Source organism: Excalfactoria chinensis, chromosome 3, assembly GCF_039878825.1.
Source record: "Excalfactoria chinensis isolate bCotChi1 chromosome 3, bCotChi1.hap2, whole genome shotgun sequence".
NCBI lineage: Eukaryota > Metazoa > Chordata > Aves > Galliformes > Phasianidae > Excalfactoria > Excalfactoria chinensis.
In genome coordinates this window covers 88,750,934-88,768,847 of record NC_092827.1, presented here as the reverse complement: position 1 = coordinate 88,768,847, position 17,914 = coordinate 88,750,934, and the positions used below count along the sequence as shown (strand labels likewise).

General features: G+C 42.8%; 1 protein-coding gene across 1 annotated transcript; it reads right to left on the bottom strand.

The window, feature by feature from the left end:
* Nucleotides 1–5,039: 5,039 nt before the first annotated feature.
* FBXO28 (F-box protein 28) lies at nucleotides 5,040–17,494 on the bottom strand. The gene is made up of 5 exons (XM_072333473.1): nucleotides 17,254–17,494; nucleotides 12,249–12,358; nucleotides 11,125–11,263; nucleotides 8,565–8,760; nucleotides 5,040–6,768 (listed from the first exon to the last, which is right to left on the bottom strand). Exons 1-5 carry the CDS (start codon nucleotides 17,464–17,466, stop codon nucleotides 6,374–6,376), a joined length of 1,053 nt encoding a protein of 350 aa, XP_072189574.1. The 5' UTR covers nucleotides 17,467–17,494; the 3' UTR covers nucleotides 5,040–6,373.
* Nucleotides 17,495–17,914: the final 420 nt, after the last annotated feature.

The window sequence follows — 17,914 nt, the reverse complement described above, 5'->3', positions numbered from 1 at the left end:
AGCATCGTTCTCCATTCTGATTGGCTGTCTCCAGCTGTCAGGCCGTCAGGCCCCGCCTCCCGCGCTCCTCGCTCTGCCCTCAGGGGCCGCCTGGCTGCCGGCGCCTCAGCCGCGCGGGGCGGGGCGGGCCGCTGCCCGCAGGGTAACGGAGTCGCGGTCGAGCCGTGAGGAGAGAGCCGCCCTTTCGCTACTCGGCGGGGCAGGAGCCCGGTAGTCCTCCTTGGGCCTCGTCTGAGCTCGGCCCCGCTGTCGGGAGGGCTCTATAACGCCACGGGGCCGGAGCATGGAGCAAGACGCCGGGAAGGAGCTGGTGTTTCGAACTGGTAATAGCGTTGTCTGCATTATTAGTTTGTAATAATGCTGTAATCATAATTAATAAGGAGTTAAGGACAGTCCTTGGCTTGTAATTCTCACTTTACCTCTGGGAGCCTTTCTGGTCACAGAAACCAAAGGTCCCTTTGACCCCATCCCATAATTCAGAAGGCAGAAAGCACCATCCGTCCTGTGGGGAAGTGAGTTTGCCGCGGCCCACAGGCCCGGCTGCCACCACAGCCAGCTCTCCGGCCTGCCCTGTGGGCACGGGGCAGGCTGTGCTGCAGGCCGGAGGTAACAGCTGTGCACTACGCACTATGGGACGGTCCTGTCCTGCCTGACCTTCCCTTCAGACAGCGAGGTTGGACAAAAGGTACAAGATGGAACATAGGAGGTTCCATACAGACACTCTGAGTGTGAGGGAGCACTGGAACAGGCTCCCAGAGGGGTTGTGGAGTCTCCTTCTTGGAGATGAAATTCAAGATCTGCTTCCCTGTGCGACCTACTGCAGGGAATGGCTGTAGCAGGGGGTTGGACATGATGATCTCCAGAGGTCCATTCCAACCCCTATAGTTCTGTGACTGGGTGATTCTGCACCCCTTTAGGCTGTTTGGACAGTGTGTCAGAGGTACGGGAGCAGACAGTGCCCTCCCCTGTGACTCATTTTCTCAGGCAGTGAGAGTGGAAATAACAGTGTGTTACAGCAGCTGTTGGTTGCTGTACTCAGGATATAAACAAAGTGACGACATATTTTTGGATCATTAAAATATTGAAGTAAATAAGATGATCAAATAATACAATGAGAATTAAAGAAATAATAAGAAAATCTAGCAGTTCTGTAAACAAAACATATTCTGCTCCAAAGGTAAGGGATGTGTGGCTATAAGGACTTACCATTGTCTGGCCAAAATACGTGATTCTAAAGGTGCCTAAGGATACCAAACCGTGATTCGAAATGCCTGAACCAGGGTCTCTACATGTTTTCTGTTATTTTAGGAACAGTTTTGGCAAACTCTTCTCTACGAACCAAACTCAATTTAATCTGCTCCTGCATCTCTGTTTCGTACAGTGCTGTGAACAGTTTGCTTACCAGGATGGCTTTTAAGTTTAAGCTTGGAATTTCTGTTGTCCGCAAACCCACTGAAATCAAAATAATCAAAATCCATAGCAGCCATGAAAACAACAGGAAACATTATCACAAAGAAAACAAGACCTTATCTGTCAATGTCACATGAATATCTCAGGGCTCATAATGACTCACTTGAGGTGTATTAATAATAACGAATCAAGGTTAGTACACACAAGGTGCTGAAAGTCTGAGCTGCTACTGTGCCAAACACAGGGGAAATACAAACTCCATTTGAAAGCAGTGTAAAGTAATGGGCAAAGCACGAGCTCTGTAAAATAGAGCAGCAAATGTCTTCAGTTACATGCATTTTTAATCTCTGTGTTAAAATGTGCAGTGAAAAAAGGTAGCACAAAGAAGTGAATTCACAGCTTTTCTCTGCTTGGTCACGCAATCTGAATTCCGTACTTTGTCAGGCTTGGTGCAACATGGTTAGTAAAACAGATGTCTGAATTTCACTGAGGCATTTTGTCCTTGCAGGGGATGTTCGGTCTTATTCTTTGCTCATTGCCTGCTTAACAGTAAACCAGGCAGTGCTCTGTGCTCTCAGTGCTGAGGCAGGCTGCAGACCTGCCAAGATCCCAAGTGTGCTGTTCACCTGCACTCTAAGCCTTGTACATAAGGTTTCTGAAGATTGCCCCTTAGGTTTGCAGTTCAAATATTAGCACCGCAATCCATCGTGGCACTAAAGGCCTTCTCATCCATTGGAATGATCCTGCCAAAGAATGAATGGGTCTGCTGATAAGAAAGGTTGCTGTTGGTTGCTGTGAGCACTCAAGGAGTACTAGAGCTCAGTACACAGAGGCAGAGTACTTGCACTGAAGGTTTGTGAAGCCACAAGTTTCAGTGGGAAAATTAATACAGGATTCCATAAAGATTCATAAGGTAAACAGTCCGTGTCAGCCAAACAAAGCTTAAGCAGATGAGAAAGATATTCAATAGGAAAGTGTTGTTATTATTATTATTATTATTTTTCTGTTTAATCACAGAGTCTCTCTGGTTTAAGCAGTCCATAGAACAAATCCAGATTTATTAGGTTTTCAGCAAGCTAACAAGTTTCCTACGTGACAGTTTCTCTTTTAGGAGACCAAGAAATGCAGCACGTAGTGTGTCATTAGATGGCACAAGGGTAGGACAAAAATCCTGCACTGTTTGGTTACACATAAACCACAGCAGGCAGCACATCCCTGCCCAACCAGGAAGGTGTGATGCAGTGAGCACAGCTCCACCACAGCAGAGGACATGCAGGCTGCTCCAGATACAGTGCAAAGTGCCACAGGCATGGAACTGAATTGCTTTAGAATAGTTCACAGCTAGTGAACTCCAACGTGAAATTACTGATTAACATAAGAATGGTCTGATGCTGCAGTTTTCCAGTTACATTCTTAAAACCATGAGAAATACCAAGAGATTGGCTAGTCCTATCTGAAGACTGATTTAACTACATGCTGTGCTGCCCTATTTACAAGAGGCTGATGGTGCTGAGAATTCCCTGGGCAATCTTAGCACTTCCCATAGTTAACTGTTAGAAGGTCTCAACAAGAGCAACTGGATTTCTGTTTCAAAACAGACTTAACTTTTATGTGAAGAAACTATTTAAAGACATCCCCATAAACATCAGTCACTTCTGTGATTAATGTGTTATGAAAGGGGTGTTAGCAATGAAAGAATTAACTAGTTCTTGAATCTGAGCAATCTATTTTGTTAAGCAGGCAGTCTTCCTTCAGGGCTTTCACCAATTACTTTCATCAGGCCTTGTTCGGAAGATGCTCGTGTTCTGTATTTCCACACTCACATGGAAATGGCGTGTTGTTCCATTTGGGGAGCAGGATGTGACTGCTTACAGCCCTTTCCTCACCATACAGACAGCTTCTAGAGTCTTCTGAGACCACATACATTACACATAGGAACTTAGAAAAAAAATAACCCACCAAGCAACCATGAAATAAAAAGGAAGCTGCTGGTTTTATAAAATAAGCGCAACAAGAAGGAAAGCCCAGCCTCCGTGTTAAGCAATTTTCAGAAACAAACCATGGAAGACCAGTGCCATCACTTTTCTTCCACCCTGAGCTGCTCAGTCCCAGCCCTTACTACAAGTCGTAAATCTACAGTCTGATAGCTGCCTGCAAATAAAATGCATGTTACATCATAAACGACACCTTAGTCTGACTGGTTTGAGGTTCTCCCTTGCACAGATTATACGGTCGTGGATTGCAACGATTGCTGTACTTTACCATGTTGACACAGTAAGCCTTGTAAACTTGCACGGAAATCTATAAAGTGAAAATTAATTTTGTTTTACTTCAGCCTAGGTATCAACTTGTGTATTGCAAAATGCATCCTTTTTTATTTAATAAGGGACAGAAGTTAATGTCCAGCTATTTTCTCTAAGCTACTAAATCACTCTGTTTTCTACATTCTGTGCCACTGATGTGGATTCCAGTCCTTTTGGGACCATCCAGTGCCGAACTCTCCCTCCCCAGGAAGTGGGAAGAAAATAGGCTGTGTGCTTTTCTTGTATCCTTGGTGGCGTTTCTCAGAGCTTGCTTGTACTGCTCCCCTCTACCCATGCAGCTGAGTGGGCTTGGTTCAATTGCAGTGTGCTTGGCGGCGTGCCGAGGGTCAGGATGCACCTGCAGGCCTGCAGCACGTGATACTTCCTTGAGCTGGAGGTTCCGACTTGGCACCGCTCATGGAGGATGTTTCACGTAACAATACACTGTTGTTCTTTGAATCTCAGTTTACACATGGCTACAGGTTCACCAGCATATTAAAAAATGGCACTGCTGATCAACTGGAATGTCCTTGTGTGATGTGAGGAGTGTCCTTTTGCATCTTGTAGAAGCAAACAAAGAAACTAAGGTGAAAGATATTAAGAGATGTACTAATGAGCCTTTTCAATAAATGCAATTCACAAGTTCATGCTTGTTCAGAAGTGTTTAAACACAAGTATCGGGTAATTGGATCGTTTGTGACTTCGGCTACCTGAAAGACCACCATATGAATTTGTATGGAATGGTACAAGGATTACAGCCAGCACACTGGCATTTAGAATGATTCAAAACACTGACCTTCAGGAGTAAAAAATAGGAGAGGTGGAAGACCAGTAATGGCAAACTGGCCTTTCCCAGTTTAATGTCTTCCCCAGAGAACCTTGTACCACTGGCTCGGTGCTCTTCTTAAGAAACATGCCTTCTGAAAAGCCTCAAACCGTCAAACAGGTTTATTTGAAAATCACCTACCAAAAATGAGGCATTTGCAGTGTCACTCCTGATACGAGCCCAAATGTATCGGAAGGAAAATCCTTGTTTCAGGAAAAATATCTCTTCTCCTCCAGTTTCAGAACATTTGACCAGGTGATTTCTGACTCTGTTGGTGATTCACGTACAACCCCCATGTGAAGCTGTCAGTGCTACAAAGTCAGTAAAGAAAGCCACATCTGAAACTCTGGTAAGAGCGTCAGGGTTCTGAACAGCTACAAAGCAGCATTTGCATTTTCAGTGCCATGCCAAGTTGAACTGGGGGCCACCTAAGCCAAAAGCCCCCCCAAAAATAATAATTAAAAAAGAAAAAAAACAAAAAGGAAACCATAAGTCAAACAATAAAGCTACGTAGTTTAGTACATTAAAACAAAACCAAGGACAATGGTATTTGTATAAGGTTCCAAAAATATACAGATGAGAAAAGAAAACCACTGTATACAACTCTGAGGTTGCTAAAGCCAGCAGGGAGATTGAACAGTGCGGGACATGCTTTTCCAGTTACAAGCTCAAAACAGAAGTGCAAAAGAAATTAAAACTTCGTCTGAAGTGATTTACCTGTCAAGACAAAGAAGATTGGAATATTGGCCTCAGCTTTACAGAGAAATCTCCACCCCAACACATAGACACAAAATAGCTTACATTTTTCTGTGATACAGCCTTTCATTCAAATGGTGTCCCCCTGAGTTTGGTTACCATAGGGACAGTTTGTCTGATTCTTATATTTGCCTATGTATCAAGTGACGCATAGGCAGCTTCTCAGCTCTCCAGCTTTGGCCAACAATACCTGCAGGTATTGTAGTAGCCTGCAGGTAGCCTGGCTCCCAAGCTCTTGCCGCTAGCTCTGCAAGACCACTTTGCTGTAAGAAAGCAGTTGTGCTGAAAGCAGGTGTGGAGTTATGGCTGAGGAACGAAGGCATCGCTCTACAGGTCTGTACTCAGAGTGAAGGACAACTTCAGATGAGTGCTTTTAGCAGGCTAAGCTCTACGTGCATCTATCCATGCAAATGTAGAATATGGCTCCCAAGACCTAGAACTAGGGCATGTGAAGACTGGACAGAAAGCCTTTCCTTGTAAGTTTACAAAAATATATAGGCAATAGCGTAGCTTAAGAAGTCAGTTTTACTTGTTACAGAGATCCCAAAAAATTATTCACCGCTTTTCAGACATTCCAGACAAGGTCACTTGTAACAAAAAAAAAAAGTCAGGTTCTCTAAAACATGATTTTAAAAGCGTGTCTTTTCTTCAAGTGAACAGGACATCTGTTTTTAAGCTCAGCTTTTTAGTCAGTTAAGACTGAATTTATTTCGGATTTCATGTGAACATACGCAGAAACACAAATAAGTTTACTTTCAACACATCTGCACGGAGGGAAAACAAAAAAAACAAACAAAACAAAACAAAAAAAAAGGTTAAACTTTCAAAATGGTAACAGAGCAGGTCTGGTTAGTATGTATCTATTGCAAATCTTAAAGATCCTGTGCATTAGGCCCACCCATCCAGAAAGCAGGGGAAAAGTCTCAATGAAAGAAAATTCATGTTCAAGTCTAAGTGGTGTATTGAAGAGCCAGCAGTCTACGTGACACCATGACGCTAATCACAGTATCCGAACGAGCAGACCTGCTTGGGCTACTAAAGCAGTGTATCCTCCTGAAGGCGTCGGTGACTCCCCAAGTTATTTTCTGTTTCGAAGGCGTTTAGATTTCCTAGGACAGTCTGTGGATTCAACCGCCTTCCTCCGTTTTCTAGGAGATTGTTCATTTGAACCAGAACCTGAAGAACTTCCTACTGCGCTCTCCATCACCTCTCGCAGCTTGCGTTCGAGCTCAGCCAATCGGGCATTCTGTTCACCTATGATTTGGGTTTGCTCTAGCAGTTTCTGATCTTGATCTTGGAGTTGTTTCTGTTGCTCTTGCACTTTGGTGCGAAGCTCTGAGATTTCCCTCTTTAGCACTGTCACACCTGCACCGTTTGCTTTCACTTGCTGCTGGAGTTTGGTGACTTCCTGTCTTGAAGGATTCTGCTTGGAGAACAGCTGCATTGTTGTTAGTGCTGCAGAAGGCCCTGGAACTTCAGAGAAAACGCTGGTTAGTACTCCTCGTCTTTTCGACAAAAGCACAAATCATGTCCCAGTTCTTCTACTTTGCCTAGTCCTGCACCCCAAACACGAATCTGAGTACTGGCTGCAGGTCATGTGAACATGGAAACAGACTCGCTGTTCTTTTAAGTATCTAACAAGAGCACGTGGTGTTTCAGGGCTCAGCTGTTCAATTTGAAATGCTTGGATTTCCAGTAGCATGGAAAACTGCTCGTTTTTCATTTTCCGTGTATGAGCCCCCCCTCATTCAGCCAGATCAACTATTACAGAGACAACATGTGATCAGCTAGAGTTAGTGACACATGTGAAGTCAAAAACCTGCAGCTATAAATTAGATGCATTACACAATAGCTATACTAAATGTATTTCAGTAGGGCACTCTTATTCTGCTGTCACAGTTATAGACAGCTACAATTCTAACTGTTTTTCATTCAGGGCTTAACAAGATATTTCAGTTTAACTTACTTTTTAGAAGAAGGGAATTTACTTTCCATGATGATGTATACTCATTCTTCCTAAGTCCTAAAATCATACTGGAGTTTGAGCTTGGGAATGTTGTTTTTATTAAAATTCCTGCAAATCAAGGAGACTAACAGCTACTGTATAATTTCTTTCACTTTTTCTAACACAAAAAGGTATCCATCACTTTTTCTACCATTTACAATGCAGTGCAAGTAAAATGCAACTTTTAAGCACTATAAAGACAGAACAATCTGGAACAGCCTTGAACATTCATCTTCTTTTTTTCTTTAAGATCCAGTTATTTAGCACTTAAAGGGTTGCCATTGGATATACTATTCCCTCAACAAAGGATCACTCACATCACACTAAGCCTTGGCTTTGATGAGCAGATTGACATCAACTATGGTTTTGGGCAATGCTTCCTCAGCTTAGAGACTGAGCAGAACTGAGGTATAATATATAATAATATATAATAATATCCAGATAGAATTAAGAGGTGGAATACAGGCTTACAGCTAAAGGGATGGACAGGACACGCAACAAACCACAAGCAGCTCCTACAGTTCAGCCTATCATTTTTAGTTAAGCTGTAATACTTTTTTTTTAGCTATCCTTTCAGGGAGCATATTTTGCAATCCCTAATTCTCCAGCAGTGTTCAGTACAGGGCAAACACTATAGTTCTACTAACCCTATGCTTCTGGCCACTCTATGAGGCAACTGCCTTAACACTTTGGCTCAAATAAATTACGGAAGGCCTGAGAGGCCATGCAAAGCACCAGTATGTTTATTTACAGACTATTATTTTAGCTGCCTTTTCAATGTTAACCTCAAGTTTTTGATTGTTAACACATACCTTAGTGCTCTGGGAATGTGAAGAAAGCACATACTTGTGTGTTCTAGCTCTCTACGTACTACAGCAGCTTAGGCCAATTCATCTGCTGATTCTTATAAATATAAAAGGCGTCTTGAGTTGTCATCTCATGTGCCAAATTTCAACCAAGTGCAACGATAAAGTCTCATTCATTGGTGGCACAAAAGCGTTTGTTTAATGGATACACACTATGCATAATTATAACATACATTCAAGTGACCGTTCTTTTGCCAATACAAAGCCTCCTTAAATTACAAAGCAAATGAATTTCACGGTTGGCATTCTTAAGAAACAAGTATCATTAATTCTTATGTGATAAAGCTCACTTATTGAAAGGAGGGAGCTTTAAAAAGACAGCGCTCTGACTTTTTAAAAAATAAAAGAATAAAATTCAACAAAAAAAAACCCACTTAACTATACATCGGAATTAATACCTGGGGCAGCTCCTATCAGACGTCCTGATACATCTGACCCAGGAAGCTTCCTTTTCAGAATTGGAACAATCTTCTCATCAAAATATTCCATAGCCATGGAAGAAATGTCCCTTAGTTCTTGAAGAACTTCATGAGCTCTCTGAGGAGCTCTTGTAGAGTTTACATACCTTAGCACACGGTAAATTTCATCTATTACCTAAAACATTTAAGAAGAATTAGGATTTTCCTGATAAAAACAAGATTATTTCAGATCATTCTAAAAGCATTGGCACATCAGAGGCTTTCACTACACAACTATTGCTCTTGCACATCACTCTGTGTGTTAGTTCTTTATTGGCATTTGGAAATGGAGTACTGTTTGCGATATACCAGACAAACCGTTCACTTGATGGATCACAGTTCTATTGAAACTCATGAAATAACATCTGTGTGAGATTGTTTTGCTGCATCCACACTGGCATTTTATGCGCTCAGTAAAGCACCATCGTTTCTTTTTGGAGAACCAAGATGGAAGCCATATAGCTAAGCCGTCATTCCAACAGCCAGTCATGAGACACACGCAACATAGGAATGGAATAACAAGAATTACTGTTATGTCAGTCTGAAGAGCTGTAAATATTTAGATGAATTCACTTGCTCCCACTCAAAATATTACAAATTTGGATTACACCCAAAATGTATTAATTTATGAAATACCAATCCAGGACTGGCAGAGAGCATAAGCACCCTCTTAACAGGCTTGAAAAGCAGCCTTTTGTTTAGCAGGACTACAGAGATGAAAGGTGCCTCACTCATCTATGGATTAAAGTCTGAGCAGGCCAATATAGGTTTCTTACCACAGAAACTACCAAGCCAGGTATTTTGCACATGATTAAGAATGGCTCAAGACTCTCCTGAAGGATATGGGCCTTAAGAGCTTAGAATCAACAGGGCTGCGCCTTGTGTTTTCATAAAGGAAGCTTAGCTGAAAAGCTGCAAAAGCTAGATGTCACCAAAGCATCCCAGCTCACAGCAAGCTCCCAAAGGCTTCTTTCTCTAATTTTATCCTCATTATGTCCCGTCAGCAACAACATCCACAATGCATTCTTTTGCTATCCTCAACATAAAGTCTTGCAGTGGCACTTCACTCTGCAGTGTTAAGAACCCTTAACACAATACGCTGAACCTCAAACCAGGATTCACATATTTTAACACATTCATTTCCTGAAGGTTCTTCAGCAGCTTCATTCAGACAAAAAAGTTCTGTTGAAACAGGGCAGGTGGGGAGAAACCACAGGCTGAGCCTTGAATAGGCCTGACCTAAGCCTGACTTTCTGGTGAACTGATGACCGCTGTGAGAGAGCAGCAGTGGTTATCAAGCTCGTATACCAAGTAAGCAGGTAAATAAAATCTCTTCTAGCTGTTACACATGAATACAAATAACATCTTTATGACCCATTGCCCAGAAGGAAAATGGCTGCCAAACTTGTTTGCACAACTCCTACACACCCCAGGCCTAGCTTCAGCATCGCCTTTTCACCTATCCCTCAGGAAAAGTAAGGCAACATTTCTTTTAGGTATTCTATTCAGCACATGAGTATCACTGCATTACATGCATTTGACTTTGTTATATTACATTGTATTTTAAATTAGATATAAATATAAAAACAATATAAATTTAATAAACCTAAGTATATTAAACTATAGTAATTTAGATTAATTTAGTATCAAGGCAATAAAAGTATATGGAAATCAAGTTACTTCTTCAAGATATAAACTATTTCATGCTGACAGCCAACCTGCTCAACTGAATGCAGAAATGCCTGCCATGCTTCATCTCAATCCAACAGCTAACTTCTGCATTCATCCTAGAGAACCCACTTTTCTGCCCATGAACAGCAGAATGTTAGGCTAATGGTCACAGATCTTGTTTTGATTCTAAACTATATCTGAGTCGCTTTCTCAGATGGTGATTTTGTCCATTCCCCTCTATACCTCTGTTTTCAGAGATTATGAAACAGTTCCATCGCTGACATACATCTCTCTTGCTTAATTTATACCTTATGCTGGGGTAGCAGTCTGAAATACCAGAACTGTTTAGTAGCAATAACATTGAACAAAGTTTGCCTACAACATAAAGCTTACTCCACCTAATATACAGAAATACCTCATCCGTAGCAACATTGAAAGGTGTTTCCACATACTATATACATCTCACTTCAGTTAACTTGAAGCATTCAAACCCGTATGAAAAGAACTTGAAGTCTTCTGCTGTATCTTCTGATGACCTGGACTCCAGCTATTTTGTACAGTTACAATTCAGAGTTAAACCCTACACATCCTGTGTTGGAAAAATCCTGAGGGAAAGTAGATATTAAATTTTAAATAGTATTTAGATATATTCTGGTTCATTCATTTCACGCTGCCTGTTACAGAGGAGCATTAACTTGCTTGTTCTAAGTATCTCAATCAGTATGCGTATACATTACATAATCTGGGGCAGCTGGAACAAATGCTCTTGAAGTTACACAGTCATGTTTTCTTAAAACATACACATTCACATAAATAGCCTACATTTTACCTTTCCAGGTATGAAGCAACAGAGATTGGAATCCACGTACTTCATGAAAGTCATATTTAACAAAGAGAGTCTTGTTTCTACAGCAGCAAGGATGTCTGCATGACGAGCTAACGAATGGTTTCTTCTTTCGGACTCTCGTCTAGGAGACAGACCATTAAGTGATTTACATACAGTAATTTAACACCGAGCCCACAAAATAAAACTGCAACTATCTCTTAAGTTAATATAATCCTTAAAACAATTTAGAGGTTTGAAAGCATAACACTACATTTGTTCTGTTTATGGACAAAAAATGGCAGAGATTAGATATCAGCTCATAATAGCATAGCACACTTTCTGAAGGCAATTTTTTTTTCTAAATAATTACATCTTTTGTTACCCATAAACTCATTTGGGACTCTAAAAACAGGCTTTCAGTCCTGGCTAGTAGCAGACAATGAGTCAGGGTGGTTATTTTTATCCTCCCATATTCCTGCATTTAGTATTTCAATGCAACACACAGATTTATTATAGCATTACTGCTTGCTACAAAGTTCGAGCTGAGGTACAACCTTCTGGCAAATGATCTCAGCAGTAAGTAGCATTTAGTTTCTTCACTCTGACTTGGAAATCTGATAGGATACGGCAGCAGCAACTGTACTTATACACTGGAGAGAGGAGAAAAGACATTGCTTTTGAGAGAACCTTAAGCTCCTAGTAATGAGAGCTCACATGTCAAGCCTCCACCCTTTCCTAATTTAATCCTTGGCACTGAGGAACCAAGCAGAGCCATAGACAAATCATCAGTTTGTCTAGAAGAGCAATGGCATTTATTCACTCCTAAGAGCCCCTTCTGGATTTGCCAGAATGGCTGAACAACACAGGACTCTTCTTTATCTGTTCAGAACACCAATGGCAATTTCCAATATTCCAGCTCCTAGTACAGTATAATACAAAATACATTCATCCACACCATTCTTTTGTAATTAGATCTTAGGTTATAATGCTTTTTGGGGGAAAAACAAAAGATATTCAAATTTTCAAGATATGTAAACCAAATTAGCCAGCAAGAATCTCCCTTTCCATATAACGCTGAAAAGAATCTAGCACACTGAAGATGAACTACAATTTTAGCTGGTACATACCTTGGAAGCTGAGCTTTAACTTGCTTTTGACACAAGTTGTGGTATCTTTCCACTTTTAGAAATCCCTGATTTAACATTCGTTGACAAACCAAGTCCATTCGTTTACAAACCTGTATTTAAGTAAAACAAAACAAATCTCTTAAGTATCAAATAACGTCACAAGCCACTTTTACTATTATCTTACACATGCTTGCTGAGTAGCACAAGATTCCCTTAGCAGTTTTTCTTGAATTTCAAGACACAGAAACTGCAGAGCAGCTTAAGGCATTGCCATCTCTAACACTGATGATGAAGGAGTGCTACATTCCACACACTTCACAAGCAAGTCCCCTGATTCTGCTTAACAAGAGACAGTAGGCTGAACTGCACTCATACATAAGCAGACATAGTTTCCCTCTAACGATAACAGAAGTTGAAAAACCCTGTTGTCATCCAGTCACTCTGGCAGATGGTCTTGGAGGTCTTTTCCAACCTTGGTCTTCTCTGACTCTTGAAAGTCAGTATTTTTTTGTCTCAAAAAGATGCCTCAGAAACAAGAAATGATGTTTTTCCTTCAATGCTTAGAGTTCTTTAGGAAAACAGGCAATTCAAATTAAAGAATTATGCACTACAGTGCACAAGAAGCAAGATTCCTTTTCATATAAAAGTATTCTCTGTTTAACAGATTCACTTGCTGGTTGCACTGGATACCAACAGCTGTTTTCTTTCACAGTGGTAGGGAGTAATGCCATTAATACCTGCTCTAATGCTACCAAACCCCTGAAACAGAAAGTCACACTTCCACAAGGGCTATGTTAACTATACACTTATTCAGCAGGAGAAAAGCAAACAAGGAAAGAACTCCAAAATCCCGGATACATTGTTAGGGAAAACCAGTGGAGAAGCACAAAGAGAAATTTTCATCATGTTTATACTGACATCTGGTGGCAAAAATACCTCCCATATCCTAAAGGCTGTAACAAATAATAAGAACTGCTCTGGATTTTTAAACATAAAGATTGTCTAATCTTACTCATTTGCCCCGGTTTCTGGACGTTGTCCGTGTTTGTGACAACAAGCAGTCTAGAACCCAAACACTAAACTGATACCATTAGAAACCAAAAGTGTTTGTCTGCAGCGTATTTAAGCAGTCACCTCTTAGTTCTCAGCTGGTTCCTGATGATACCATTTAAAAACATGGCACCCCAAGTTACAAGAACAATATGTCTCTTACAGACTGCATTATCAGCAGTCACGCATAAAGTAGCATTATCACCATTTTCAGTGCTCATATTGGTCCATGACAGTTCCTGATACTTCCTATCTCAGTAGACTGTAAGAAAGCCAGAAGTTCAAACTTGCTCATACCTGCCAAGTTTTGTGGCTATTACCTTACTCTAATCATAAAGCTACATCAGCCCAAGTTCACTCAAATGCCAGCCCAACTAGAAGTCTGTGTTCAAATTTCAGTGTTAGAAAGTTGTTCCGAGACCACATGAAATGCAAAAGGTGGCTGCTGCTTAGCATGGTGACACCTATACAGTAACAGATCCAACAGAAGAGAGAATTTTCCACTTCACTGTAAACAAATCAACTCAATCTGCTAGTGGGCTGCCAGCTTCCCTTCCTTCAAGCACGTTAATTCTTCCCAACTTCACTAACAGATGACCAGTATCAAAACTGGAGGTAAAAATATATTCCAAGTGTTTAGATTCATTGTGTGTTCTTTTTTAAGATCAATAGAGGCTCCATGGACACTGTATTTCATAATGCCTTTCCAGGTTGAAGAATAAGTGACAAAATGCTGATGACTTCAGCAAGCCTTAAAATAGAAATGCCTGTAAATACAGATTTATTGAAACTGTGGGAAGATTAAAGCTGAGCTGTCCTTATTTGCGCTCTGCAGAACACTGGTGCAAAGTTACTGCAGACACTTCTGATGTGTGACTGAATCCAAGGTAATCTTATCTTCAGAGTGTTCGTGGAAGGCATTTATTAACTGATTGCTTTTCATCATGGGACTGTTTGTTTGCAGTCGTGTTTACTGTGGTAACAGCCTGAATGGAAATGCATTTCCAAGCTCAGACTAAGAATGTCATTGTTACCCCAGTTCAGAAGTGTTCAGCTCCCATCTTCTTGGCTGACTGCATCTGGAAAGAGACCTTAGAACAGCACAAGCCCGTCCTACTGTTTTAGGACAACTGACCAAACTTTGTGACACCGCTTTTGTAAACTGTTATGTAACATCCACGCTCCAAACTAACCACCCTTCACTAGGAGCACCACTCACCATTTTAAACGTCACATCATTGCATCCCAAAATGAAGACTTGTTTCTTCCAGATGCAGATGTTACCACGTTTAATAGATGTTAAACATATACATCTAGCAGTAAAATTCCAAGTGATTTCAGAAAGCAGTATTGGCTCAATTTTACTCCATTTTATTCAGGAAAGTGCAGGCTCCAATTAAGTGAATACAGCATCACACACATAAGGCATAATTAAGTGAAATGACTTGTTCCTGGAAAACAGCTCCAGGTTTTCATTCCTGCTTTGCCATTTCCCTATTCACAATTTAAGGCTTCTTAGGGAGGGAGAAAAAGATTGTTCCCTCCCCCTCCCCCAGCATTCAAAGCTATCAGTTTAGAGAATCCATGCTTTTTGTCAGTGTGTGTACTGCTTTGTTTAGGCCAATTGATGTCCTGCCTTCCCCAAGGTGCTTTAATCCTTAGAATGTGGCATTCCATGGGATAATGAGGCTGTTTAAGAGCACACTTTTAATGAGCACAAGACCTAAGGAATTTAATCACTGCCGTTCAATTAATTTGGTCCCGCAACGTATCCTTAGCAGAATGTTACTCATTATGAAACACATTAAGAGAAGCAGCTCAAGTAAGTTCTCAGAGAAGTTTGCTGTGTGCTTGTGCAATGCACAAAAGTGTAATTCTGAAGTTATCTGCCCTTACAAACCTGACAGTGATGAATTTCCATTATGAACTTATGTCTAAACCATGTTATTTTGGAAGGATACCATCATTCTCCATCAATATTGTCTGGAGTTCCGTCCAGTCTCCTCACCTCTGTTTCAGTCTCCAGTGAATTCCCAAAATAACACCTTTAGTTTTGCATAGCAATTGAGGGGATCCAGCTATTCGAGTATATGTGGTTTTGACTAGATCAGAGCAGAAGGGCAGTGATTCTTGACATCAGTGCTGGTTAAACAAGACAAGTGTGCTTTCCGTGTTCTTTCTCACCTTGTGTGCTTATGGGTACCATAAGGAATGCAATGAAAATTAAGGGTTTGGGCTGTCAGTTACTCAAAAAACAGGGAAGCATCAATTTCCCCAGTGCCCATGGCATGCAGTCCCACTGGCACCATCCAAGGGCAATGGGAACCTTGGGCCAACAGAACCAGTGAAGGGTGTGGAGCACCACGGGAGGTTCATGCTGAATATTGATGAGAAGATCTTAAGCCTCTTTTCCTGCCTTCATGATTCTATGAGTAGTTTCCCTCGATTTACATCTAGTTATTATTCCTCATATGTGCATCTCTACTGATATTATCCACTTTTGTTTTTGCTGTTCTTGAGATGGCTCAAAGCAATAGTCTTCTGGAAAAAATGGGCCCGTGTTACATAAGAGAGGTGTTTCACTTCTTAAGAAACACGGAGAGTTAAGCAGTTCTTTTAGTCCTTACACCACCTCACCTATTCTGAATTTCACTGCTGACAAAGCACTGTTTACAAAACTAACAGCCTTGGAGGAAGAAAAAAACCCTCCTACTGCCTAGTGACAGTTCCCACAGCTACCACTTATAGAATGCAACGGGAATGGAACATGGCAATAGAGACACCAAGCACACCCAAACACAGTACATGTACTTCCCTTTATCCGAACTCTAGAGGCTGCAATCCAAAAAGGTCATACTATATTTTTTTCCCCCACACATACATTCTCCACTCTCACAGAAGAGGCAAAACTCCGAGGGTATTACAGGACTGACAGCATGCTAGAAATATTAAGTATCGTATCAGAGACCAGTTTGGGTTGGATGGGACTTTGAAGCCCTCCCACAGTTCCAACCCCCAGCTGTGGGCAGGGCTGCCCCCACCCCAGTTCAGGCTGCCCAGGGCCTCATCCAACCTGGCCTGCAGTGCCTCCAGGGATGGGGCACCACAGCTTCTCTAGGCAGTGCCAGGGCCTCACTGCCTCCTGAGTTAGATTGTACGGTGTGTTTTGTGCAGTGTGAATAAAAGCAGAGCTTCTGCTTAAAGAGCTTCCAGTTTAGAATCAGGTTGCTGATCTGGGACAAAAGCAGTCCAATTCTCTGCAGAAATACACGTGTAATACTATCTGGTTTAAGCTAATGAGCTCTTAAACTAGAAACGGCACGGGCAAGTTGACTGAGGGTTACATAAGCTGTGTATTAATTCCCTCACTATTATTCCATACGTGATCTCATACAAAATTGAGCAAGATCGCAGCCTGTCATATAATGGCACAGTTTACACGAGGCTCCTGAGACAGGCAGTTGAAGACTGATAAATTCTGATCTCTTTGCTGACCTCCGAGCTTTTTGGGGCACAATTAAGTTTGCAGGTGGAGCTCGTATCTTTTATTAGATCCGTTAGCACGGCTGGGAGCAGCGGGCAGCCTCTTGGGCAGAGAAGGCTTTAGTCTTCCTTTCTCGCCCCGCATTTCTTTCTAGATACGGGGTAGTGTCCTCGGAGCAGCGGTCTCGCCGCCTCCTGTACTCGGGCTCTTAGGTCTCCGGCAGCCCCGCGCTGCTACACAGAGCACGAGCGGGATCAAAGGCGTTAAGAGGCGGCAGGGCTCCGCTAGGAACGCGGGCACGGCGCACACCTGCACGCCCGTACGGGAGGCGTGGGGAGGGCAGAAGGGAGAAGCCCCGGCCCGGCCCAACCGCCCTCCCACCTCCTCCCCGGCGCTGTTCCCGCTCCAGCGGCCCCGGGCTGGCCGCGGCACGGCCCCTCGCCCGCTTTCCCTCCCCTCCCCAGCCCCTACCAGGCGGAGCTGGCTCGTCTCGTCGTAGGACAGGAAGCTGAGGATGCTCTCGATGGCCACGATGGGCAGCCCCATCAGCGTGTTGCTCTGAGGCGGCTGCTCCAAAGGCGCCGGGGCCTCGGGAGACTGCGAGAGCGGGGGCGGGGAGAGCCGCGCCGAGCCCGGGGCGCCGCCTTCCCCCTCCGACAGGAGCCGCTCCTCCGCCGCCGCCATCTTACAGCCCGTCCTTCCTCCGCTGAGGGCGGGCGGGCGGCCGGCCTTCCTCTGACGGCACTTCCGCTCTGGATCGAGGAGGGCGGGGTCTGCCGTGGGTCCCCCAGGTCCCCATGGGGTCAGGGGGAGCGGGTTCGCTGCCGGCGGGAGGCCCCGCTGCGAGTGGTGGCTGTTGGAGAAGGGCAGAAGTGACCCTGTCATGGAGCATAGAGCAGGATAAAAGCAGAAGTGGGTTTTTGAAGGACAGTTGGTTGGCAGCTGTTTGGAAACAGAGAAATTCCACAGTGCGTTCTGGATCTGGTGTGTTCTTTACACCAACTACTTGAAGTAACCACTTAAGATCATTGCAAATGATCTTAATAAACCGTCAGTTTGGCCCACGGTGCTGTATTCATTTACAGAACTGTAGAGGTTGGAAGGGACCTCTGGAAGTCATCTGGGCCAAATC

Coding starts and splice junctions, on each gene's coding strand:
- FBXO28 (XM_072333473.1), bottom strand. CDS start 17,466: ATGGCGGCGGCGGAGGAGCGGCTCCTGTCGGAGGGGGAAGGCGGCGCC. Junction 11,264..12,248: donor GTTAAAGCTCAGCTTCCAAG/GTATGTACCAGC, acceptor TCTGTCTCCTAG/ACGAGAGTCCGAAAGAAGAA. Junction 6,769..8,564: donor TCTGATAGGAGCTGCCCCAG/GTATTAATTCCG, acceptor TTTTCTCTGAAG/TTCCAGGGCCTTCTGCAGCA.